The sequence below is a fragment of the Coffea eugenioides genome, chromosome 8 (assembly GCF_003713205.1).
Source record: "Coffea eugenioides isolate CCC68of chromosome 8, Ceug_1.0, whole genome shotgun sequence".
In the NCBI taxonomy this organism is placed as follows: domain Eukaryota; kingdom Viridiplantae; phylum Streptophyta; class Magnoliopsida; order Gentianales; family Rubiaceae; genus Coffea; species Coffea eugenioides.
In genome coordinates, this window is record NC_040042.1 from 35,939,923 (window position 1) to 35,950,800 (window position 10,878).

General features: G+C 32.2%; 1 protein-coding gene across 2 annotated transcripts; it reads left to right on the forward strand.

Annotated features, from left to right (window-relative positions):
* The first annotated feature begins 1,021 nt into the window (after nucleotides 1-1,021).
* On the forward strand, nucleotides 1,022-9,798 carry LOC113781154 (EG45-like domain containing protein). Of its 2 annotated transcripts, XM_027327026.1 has the most exons (5): nucleotides 1,022-1,074; nucleotides 1,167-1,210; nucleotides 8,070-8,194; nucleotides 8,320-8,620; nucleotides 9,568-9,798. In XM_027327026.1, the coding sequence occupies exons 3-5, from the start codon at nucleotides 8,080-8,082 to the stop codon at nucleotides 9,572-9,574; spliced, it is 423 nt and encodes a 140-aa protein (XP_027182827.1). In that variant the 5' UTR covers nucleotides 1,022-1,074; nucleotides 1,167-1,210; nucleotides 8,070-8,079; the 3' UTR covers nucleotides 9,575-9,798. The 2 variants fall into 2 exon arrangements, with proteins under 2 accessions (XP_027182827.1, XP_027182826.1); XM_027327025.1 differs by lacking the exons at nucleotides 1,022-1,074; nucleotides 1,167-1,210 and having other exon boundaries at nucleotides 8,016-8,194.
* The last annotated feature ends 1,080 nt before the right edge of the window (nucleotides 9,799-10,878 follow it).

Genomic DNA, 10,878 nt, shown 5'->3' on the forward strand with positions numbered 1-10,878 from the left:
CAATCAGAAACAAAGGGATAAGACGACCAGCGTATTTCTTGAAAATTTGTCGGTAGCGAAGAAGAATATGGGCCGACACTAAACAAATATTGATAGCTGAACTGCACCGTGAATTGAATGCCCCATAATAAGGAGCCCAACCGTACAGAGATTGTGGGAATGGGCACTTCTTAGCTGACAAGAGTTCCTTTTCCAAAAGCCCAAATGGGAGAAGTTGGCTAATTTCTCATTTGTTGAGGTAATTATTTACTTCGACTACTAAAATTAATTGTTTGAATCTTGTGTTGATTGATATACACCTATTAAGGAAATTTGATTTTTTTCAAGTATAAGTAGGAGGGTTCGAACTCGAGACCTCTCACTTACACTCTCTCCCCCCGTACTATTCAACTCATTCCTTCCCCAGGTAAATTGATTATTTAATCCAACATGATTTGCAATATATGCAGTATATTAAACTCAAATTGATTTAATCATTTGATTATTTCTTTAAAATGATACTTCTTAAGGCTTTTAAGACCTTTTGCTAATTTTACCAAATTAAATTTCATTTTTTTTTGTAAGAAAGATAGATGCAATTATTAAAGATAAGGAAAAAAACACACGCACACACACACAATGCATAGTGGGAAAAACCAAATACAATGAGGAAAGTGAAAAATCTTTTGTTTCTCATTGCCAAAAAAAAAAGTTGTAAAATAATTAATTTTGCATTTCCCTTTTCCACCTCAATACGGTGGAAATGTTCTACTTTTCTGTTGCATGACAAATGCCTTACGCCAAGAGAAACAAGGTGACAATACATATCTTCAAAGCAAGTAATAACTTTAAAGTGGTTACTTCCAAAACTCAATGCCGTGTTCATCTACCCCATCACAATTCTTGTCGGTTACTTTTGCTTGAAATCTATGCAATTAATCTATAACAAACATATCAAGGCCTTAATTAGTTACCATTTTTGTGATTTTACATATATATATATATATAGAGGGGTTGGTGAAGGCATATAATCTTATATCATATGTAACTCAAGTCATCAGTGGATAGCATCAAGATTTGAGAGAGAATTACAAAGTAATTTTTCCCTTTTTTTTTCTTTGCCCTCTTTTCTTTCCTTATTGCTAAGAAAGAGTTGGGTGAAGAAAGTAATTTCAAACCATTTGCAGGTCTAAATCCTCTCTAAGTCCCAAGAATACAAAGGTTTCTCTAGGTATGGCTTCTCCTCTCTTTTTTTATGATATTCTTGTACACATGCTATGATGTATACATATCTAATTAGGCCAATAATGGACTCTATTCTTGATTCTCCTCTAATTTTAAGGCTCCCATCTTCAAGAATTTGGAAGATGAATGCCATGGGTTTTATCATACTTTTTCATAGGGAAAATCTACCAAGCCATTAGAATGCCATAAAATTGATTGAATATAAACCATATCATAGATTTTTAAAAAAATTTAACATCCAAATAATAGATTCCTAGAAAGATAGAATTATTGCATAGAAATGCCATTGTGGGACAATAGTAGGGTTTTTTTAATCTTCTTCTTCTTCTTCTTAATTGCCATTAATTATTTATTCCATATTTAACCTTTCCTACATTTTGGTTTTGGGAGATTTGGATAAGAGTTAGATACATAATATATCAATTGAAAGCTTTGCCTTTAATCTTATTAAGCCACAAATCTTCTAATCGGGGAATGAAGTCGCCCAATTTTTAAGCAAAAAAAAAAAAGAAGGATATTTTACATGACATATAAGAAATGGGTTAGTTTTTCCTGGCACACACACACATATATATATATATATATATATATATGAAAGATAAATGAAAGATTAACGGATTTAAGAAATTACATAAGTCATTCCTTTCCGCAAGGGGAGCCAAGTGAAAAATATGAAACGTGATGGTAGCTTACTGCAATTGTTATAAATTCCATAGGAGGTTTTACAATTTATGATATTGTGCTCAATACTTATCCGTTTCGTCTCTTCCTTCTACATTTACCCCGAACAAAATGGAACCATAGTTATTTTCTTTTCTTCTCCTTCCTTTTCGGCTTGATAGTATCTAATCCTCCCGTAATATTTTCCTTCAATTTCAACCACAAGTATACTTTTTGGCATTTCCAAGCAACGTTAAAACGTGGTAATAATGTTAATTGTTCCATTTGAAAGTTGAAATAACATAAGATTGAGCCATTTGCAAGCAATTAGGTAACCTCCAAAATAAAAATTTCTCGAGGTACGCGCCTATTCTTTCATGTCTTTTATTTTTTATTTTCAGTATAAGATAGACTCTAAACGTTCCGTTATGTTTTGATCAAATGAGATATATTCATGGGTGTGTTTTTATCATTTTCGAGTCCAAAATGCTTGTTCTTTGAACTACGTTCGATATTATTATTATTATTATTATGTAATGCTTGTTTTTCTTTTCTTTACTTTTTTTTTGTTAGTTTTTGCAATTGTGACTCTTTGAGATTGCCCTTGTTGTGTTTTTATTTTTATTTTTATTTTTGTCAAAATACTGTTTTTGTTAGTTTTTTTGAATTTATTCACCAGAAAATGCTTTCGATTTGCATTTTTTTTCATTAACTCTATGTGAAACCAATTGCATAAATGCTCAATCGTAGTCAATAGCATTGAATTTTCTGGTGAATAGCCCTTCTTTGGTTATCAAAGCCTAGAGTCGGTGCAATAAGTTTGAAATATGGTCATCTACCCAAAATATTTTTTGCTTAAAATATATGCTACTTTCTTTTAAATGTGGTTTAAATTTTAAATTTAGCCACATAAAGAAAGGTTGAAATGACAGAAACTAGAAAATAAACAAAAACATATATAAACTTTCAACAACCAGAGTAGATCTTCGTTCATATATAAATATATAATATTAATCAACTGCTATTATACTAACCGTATCATAGGCCCAATAGAAATCAGAAACAATACTGGATTTTCGGGGTGCATCAAACGACTCAGATCCATATGTTCAATTTGGAGGCCCATAAACCAAAGTTCGGTCCAACCCAAAGTAAATGGCAAAGTCCTTGGCCTGATCTTGGTCCAATTTTAAAAAAAAAAAATTTTCTTATTCCATTTGAAAAGTCAAGGTGTATATATATATATTTATATTTATGGAGCATGTCCATCACGTAGCCTACTAATTCAATGGTAAAATGAGGCGTAGTCCTCCATGCACCTAATAAAGCAAATGAAAACAGCAACTATCTCCTCCTTTGGTTTGATTTTTGGTGGAAAATTTCAAGTTCTTTTTCTCTTATTCTAGAAACACATCAAATTGGACATGTTTTTCCAACCAAAATGTAGCAAAATATAAAGCCAAAGACCAATATTCTACAAGTTTAAAATATGCACGACTGAGTTGTCATATTTTAATTAATTATCAAAAGCAATTAGCTTGTTGATGGACATTGAAACTCAACCCTAAAGAACTGTTAGGCAGAAGATCTCAACCCAAGTTTTCATGATGTTGGAACAAATAAATTAAGTTGCACAACATATATACATTGTAAAACATGAAATTTTTTTTGGTAAATCTGATTTTGTAGAGGAGGTTTTTTAAGCAATTGTGCTACTTACATTATTATTTGTACCTTGCAGAAAAGTATTTACAATTTAGGGTTTTTCTAATGAATTATATATGCATACTAATAATTATTTCAGTCCCTTACATTTATATACTTTTTCTATTTAATATTACTTATCATTTCTTGTATTCATTTATATTGTTAATTAATTTTATATTTATAAAAATATAACATTTAAAATATATTTTAACGAGTGCCGACTGCCTAATTGGTATCCGATTGATTGATAGACCCTTGCATTTACATCTAGTATGTATACAAGACCAGGCATACATAAATAGCTAAAGAAACAGTTGGGGAGCCAATTCCAACTGTCATTTCCAGAAGTTAATTTGAGTCCTCAGGCTGTAATTGTGGCATGAAAAGGGGCACCGTTTTCAGTAGGATAGAAAAACAGGAAAGTGGGCACCATTTTCTGTGATCTAGTTTAATGCCACTACCCCAGAGCATACGACTTTCCAAGGCTCGGGGTTTCAATGTTTTATTGCCTAGTTGCTTCTTGGTTTGGTGAGATGGGAATCGAACATTCTATTAATTATAGATTCTAGAATAGGTTAGACTTGAACAAAACAGCGGCATTCATATCGAAAATGATATAAAAACAACTGTAACTTGTGGGCTTTCTTGAGCTCCCATTTAGAATTGCAAATGAGTCGAATCGTTCGGGAGCGGTTAAAGTCCGAACATGACTTAAATTCGATCAACATCGAGTTTGAATTGATCAAATCAAACTCGAATTTAAACTCGAATTCAAAGATACTTAATTTGTTAGTTCGCAAGTTAACTCAAACTAATCGAGCTAATCGAGTCGAGTTTCAACTTAGTTTTATGAAACTCGAACTCTCGAGTTCGAGTTTTATAAAACTAATAAAACTAAGTTGAAACTCGACTCGATTAGTTCAAAATTCAGTTCAACTCCACTCGTTTGCATCTCTATTCCCATTAGCCTGTTTTCTTTTTCCGTACAGCTATTGATTGGCAGTAGTGGTTTGTAGTTGTACCTATGTATGAATAGAGTAATGTGCATGAGATTCTCTTTGAATTTGGCGGCTTGCATTTGCACGTTGGTTCATCGCCGAGTTCTTTGGTCTGCCGTTTATCACTCCGAAAATGCATATATGGATACTTTAGCATGTGCTATTGTGCTTGGCTGCAGTTTACAATTAGGCTTTACTACGATTGAATTATTTAGATTTTTAACTCAGAATTAGACATGAGATTCTGGGAACTGGGTAGTTCATTTTAGGTGATAAAAGGATTTTTTTTTTATGGGCACATGCTATTACACTAACTTAAATTCATAATAATTGCACTTCTTGCAGTATGCCTTTTTTTTTTCCCCTAAAATTAAGCTTATGTACTTTTGTAAAAATTTAATACCTAAAGTCTCGTTTAACGAGTGACCATTGGGCAAAGAGCATTAGCCAAACCCATGGTTTAAAAAAAATGGAGATAAGGTTTTGTGAAATTGAGAAAAGTGTCTAAGGAGATAATAAATGTTAGGGTATACAATTAAATAGTGAATTCTATATATGTTACTATCCATGTACAATAAAGTGTAATTTTTTTTTTTGTTTATTTTACTTCCATTCATGTAATCTACTCTAATTAGAGCAATGTTTTATTTAAGTATCAAAAAGAGACTAGTGCCTTTTAGGTATTTGTTAAAAAAAAAAAATCCAAAAGTAATCAACTATGAGAGGAGTAGTATATGCTTATTTAGGGAAGTATACAATTTTTTTTATACTAAGAAAAGAAAAGGAGTAGATGGCTATATAAAACTTCTACCTTGAGGTATTTTATGCACATACGTACAAAATACATGTATTTCTTTCCTCATAATTTTAGCTCATATTTTCCTCCTCAATTTTTTACTACATCTTAGGATGGAGTTCAAATTCTTTTCCTCCAAATTCTACCTATAAAAAATTCATTGTCTCCTGAATTGTAATTATAGAAAACAAAAAGCAAACGATTTGATCTTTGGAATTTGTTGTTTTTTATGCCCTATCCTTATTTTTTTCTTTTTTCTTTTCTTTGAAAAAAAGGACCTTCAATTAAAAGCTTATAAAATGTAAATTTCCAGCCAGCCAGCCAGCCAGCTAGCTGAAACCGTGTCAAATTAAAAGTCGGCGGCCTTTTCATTGACCAAGCCTTATACTTCGATGAAGTCGAGATGGCTGGCTTCGGCCCACCTGTTTTTGTCCAGGACTCATATAAAAAAAAAAATTTTAAATTTTTTGTTCAATTTTTTCGCCTTTTCCTTTTGTCTTAGAAAAAGGGTTTACATTGACTCGATTCCTTTGAAACTTTTTTTTTTTTATCAGATTTTATCGGTCAAAATCTATATATAAATTAAATAATGATGATGATGGATCAGAAAATACATAATCTAAGCATGCTTAGAATTAAGTAAAATGTTCAATTTATGGCATATATAAAATGCAGATATTGTGGAATATAAATATATTGTAATCTAAGTTAGTCAAGATGACCTAACAAAAAAAAAAAAACTTAGGTAATATAATTATTATATTCCTTTAAGTGTCTCCGGTCTCCCTCCACTTAGACAGCCTATCTTGAGCAGTTGTTTTGGCCGATCAAAGAAGATAAAAAAAAGAATAATAATAAGAGGAATTGATCCTAATTGGTGGAATTTGCATTGATCTCTTTAGAGTTTCTTGTGCTTTTGGGAATTGATTTAAAGTATTGAAATTACATTGCCTTTCTCTATCAAGTTTTTGTCAGTCATTTTGAATAGAACTTAAAATAATGAAATATGGTGAAAACAATATAATATGTCCTCCTCCTTTTACCAATTTTATATTTTGTAATGCTGGCTATATCTGTTCTTAAGTTTTTGTTAAGCTAATTTCAAATGAATTAATCTTTTCTACACTGACAGTGTATACACTATCAGCGTTGGATGAATGACAATTATGTAAAATTTGAATTTGAAATTCAATTTTTGCACATATGTCATGAATCAAACGGTAACAATGTATACACTGTCAGTGTATATAAGATTTACTCAATTCTAATTTTCCAAAACCTTTCCTTGAAGGTTAAACCTTTTTTTTTTTTTTTTAAGGATTTCATTGGATATAAACGAGGTTTATAAACTAAAGGGAGGTCAATATTTTTTTTAATTGTTGCCCATGGCTCAAGGGAAACAACAGTAGTAAGGACAAATCTTTCCCATAACCACAATACTTAGTCAAATTTAGAGATCTAATCAAGAAATCCTTTTATCTAACTTTTTCGATCAATCCAACCCTTCCCCATTTCCATCTTTTTTTTTAATTCTTTCCATTCCAATCTGATATAACCATGACAATTATCATTATAGGTAATCTGCTTGCTTGCATCTAAACAAGAAAGTTGGATTAGTTTAAACCAAGTTTGTTTAACTTATATAGTACTACAAACAAACATGACAAAAGATTTTGCTAAGCTCCATGAAAATTTGTCCACTTCTGCTTAATTGGTTCTTGACTTCCCGTAGCATAATTTTGTTTTCCAAGAAAATGGCACTGCAAATAATATTACTTCCTATAATCTTCTAGACAAGATTACGGGGTGATACCACGTAAGGATGATTTAACAAAATCTCACGGAAGCAACTGATGAATCTTGAAAGTTGAGATTATTCAACACAATCCAGAAACTATAAGAACCGTCTAACGAAGAAATATAAGAAATTAGCATTAGTTGATGATGTGATATGACACCCCACAATTGATGATAACAAGAAATTTGGTCAGTTCTAACTTGTTCGCCATGTAAACTCCGAAGATTGATTTACCTGAGGACCACAACCTCTTTCTTGAACTGTTGATGGGCTCCATTAGAAGGAATACATGAGGTTTGGTGATCTAAATGGATTAAGGGACTTTACACTGTAAGGACAATAGTATGAGATAATTTTTTATTCACACGAGGTTTCTTTGAAATTACAGTTGGTTCAATTAAGTTCGGTAGACATTCATTTTCATAAACATATAGAGAAATTAGTTCTTTTACATGTTATCTTAAGTACATAGATTTTTTTTTTATTAGTATATGCATCTCTTATTCTAATCAGTGCATCGTGTAATTTAGTTGTTAATGACAAATACAGTGACATTTTATCGGTTGAAAATTAGATTCTACGTCATCTAAAAACATGGATAATATAATCAAGCAAATCTAGATTTTTCTTCCATTTTTTTTAAAATTGACATGACGTAGATATTCTTTTACTAATAATCTTCCAAGTGTACACGGTCTTTTGGTGGTCTTCCGTCATTGAGTCCCTATCAACTCACCAACAAGTTGCTTCCCTTCCCTCAAATCTCTTTGTTGAGCCTGCACGTCTATATTATATAAACCCTTTAACTCACCTTGCATGTAACTTCACAGTTCAATGATACTACCTATGATTATTGTACATTTTGACCAACCACTTACTTTTGCAGATTAACTAGGATGTCAAAATCTCAACTTCTCCTCCTATTCCTCTACCTTCTTTCATCTGCCCACCTCTTCCATCCTTCTTCAGCTGATGTTGGCACTGCAAGCCAATACAACCCTCCATACACCCGTAAGTGCTAGCTAGTAATCCTAATCAATTCCACAATTTTTCTACTCCTAACAATTCATTGGGATTAACAACATTGACAATATTAGAAGATGGTAACATTTTCGGGTTGTGAATTTTGTCTACAGCCACAGCTTGTTTTGGGAATGATAACTCTCAATTCCCATCAAGCAATTTGTTTGCAGCAGCAGGGGAAGGGGTTTGGGACAACGGTGCGGCCTGCGGGAGGCAGTACTTGGTGAGGTGCATTAGTGCGGTAGCGCCCAAGACTTGTGTTCCCGACAAGACTATTCAGGTCAGGATTGTTGATAGAGCACAAACTTCAGCTTCTAGGCCTGCAAAAGGGGGCACCACCATCGTTCTTTCCAACACAGCTTTTGGTACTATTGCCAATCCGGGAGCTGCTTTCATCAACATAGAATTTCAACAGTGAGTATCCAGCTGCACAATAATGATTGAAATGTTTCATTTTCATTTGTGTTTTCTATTTTTTTTTATGTGCCGAATGCAAACTTCAGATAATGGTCGTTTGGTTTTCCATGGCCAAGTCAAGATTTTTATCCTTTTAGGAGTTCAAGAAATGAGAATATATACTATTGGAAAGTTGAATTTAGTGAGGGCATAATTGAAGATTCTATTCTTTGTATGGGAAATTTAGATAATTGCAAGACATTGGGGTTAGCTATCCATCCTATGCACGCTTGCACATGCATCTGCCATTCTTAGTTAATATGGCAAATGAAATAGGACAATACGAAGAATTAATATTTCTTACACTATTCATGAAAAAAAAATATTTTTTTAGCTAACAGACACAAATGCATAATTAACCTCTTTGTCACTATAAAATTTTACCTAAATATGTGACATGCATTTACACTCGATTGTGTAAAAAAAATGTTTACACTGCCATGCTAATCCCTTATGTTTCTCTATCAGTTTAGTAAACTGAAATGAAGAGCATGATATTATTGACCTATTAACTCTTAAAGATGATTGTGTCTTCCACTTTTCACTCACTTGTCATTAATACTTACAGCCGATCATGCATAGAGGAAGTGATTAATTGGTAATACTCTCTCGATTATCTATATCCTGAGATGCATAGTTTCAACTTTATGTTAATAAAGCATAATATCTTCTTGTGATTAAAAACCAAAGAACTTTTTATAAAATCGCCTTTTTCTTTTAAAATTTGGATGTGAACTTTATTGCAATATTGTATTTCAGTGGGTTAGAAAATTATCTGTGCGTGTATATATTAAAGAAGACTATGAAAATGAGCAATATTAGAGAAATTCTGTATTCACTGAAAATGGTAGATACGAAAAAAAGTATGGTTAGATACTGACAGAAGTCTCTTTCTTCACCTGCAGGGTATAAATAGGATTGGAGACTCATTCAACAGACAGGAAACTGATATGTTTTCTTTCTCTTTTTTTCAAGTTTATTACTTTTCCTCCCCATAGTTGTGATTAAGGGGACTAGTTATATGTATTTTGCAGACTCGTTATTGGCAAGGGGTATCTTCCATGGCCTTTATCCTCTGAGTTCTGAATCATACAAAGCATTAAAAGCAATGAAATTAGATAAACAGTTGTGTGATGCCATTAAATTCTAGAAAGAAAATGATTTTGGAAGTACTAATTCCAGGAAAGTTCAGAAGTGGACCACAGGAATGGTTAATTTGGTGGGAGATTCATTAAAACTTTGACTGTACTATTTCAAGTAAACTAGCTGACTTTGGAGTCATATGAAAGAAGTCTAGATTTGTTGGGCTACACGTTTTGGCTTAGTTTACAATTGACTGCACGGCATAGAGGAAAAGGATTTGAAGCTTCAGAACATTTGACGGTTGGAGGTTGCCTCTTCAGCTCGTTCTTGGTATATAAGAGTTGTGTAGATGGTTGACGTTAAATAAAAAATAAAAAAAAAGTTTTAAAACTAACTTTTTATTAATCAATTGGTAGTTAAGGTCAATGTCACACGAAAAAATACAAATGCCTACATGGTGTACAAGATTCCATGCCAAGCATGAAACATATTTATGGGGATTGGGATGAATATTTCATTTGTTCTGTGAATTGGCATTGACCTCGTAGATATCAAACGGAGTCGCCCAAAGTTTTTTTTAGGAAATATCATCATTATTGCTTTATTCCACAATGTTTCGTGGAGAGTAGGGATGCATCAAACGAAGTCAAACGCGTTTATGGGGAGTGGGACATGACACATCATTTTATTGAGACTGTTCTCATCCAAATTCAATCAAATTTGAAGAATTCCCATTTGTGATGAGTCTGCACATTATTATTCCTTTGTTGCTTTGTGGAGCATGATGTTTTGAAATTGGGATAATTTTGGAAACCTCCCTTGAGTTTTCTAACAGTTTCATTTAGCACTTTTGAAGTTTTAAAATTATTACTTACCTCCTTTTTTCAAGTTTTTGTAACATTCTCAACCCAATTCAAATTATAAGATTAAATACTCATTTTAGGAAAGAGAAATAATTTCGTTCTAATAATGCCCTTTTGTTGCCTTATTTTTTTGTTTTTTTAAATTGTAAGTATGATAATCAAATATTAAAAATAAGGACAAAAAACATGAAGATGTACTTTTTTTAAGGGGACAAAATATGGTAAATGCAACCATGAGTAATGTGCTTTTTTAAAGTACAAACAAATAAT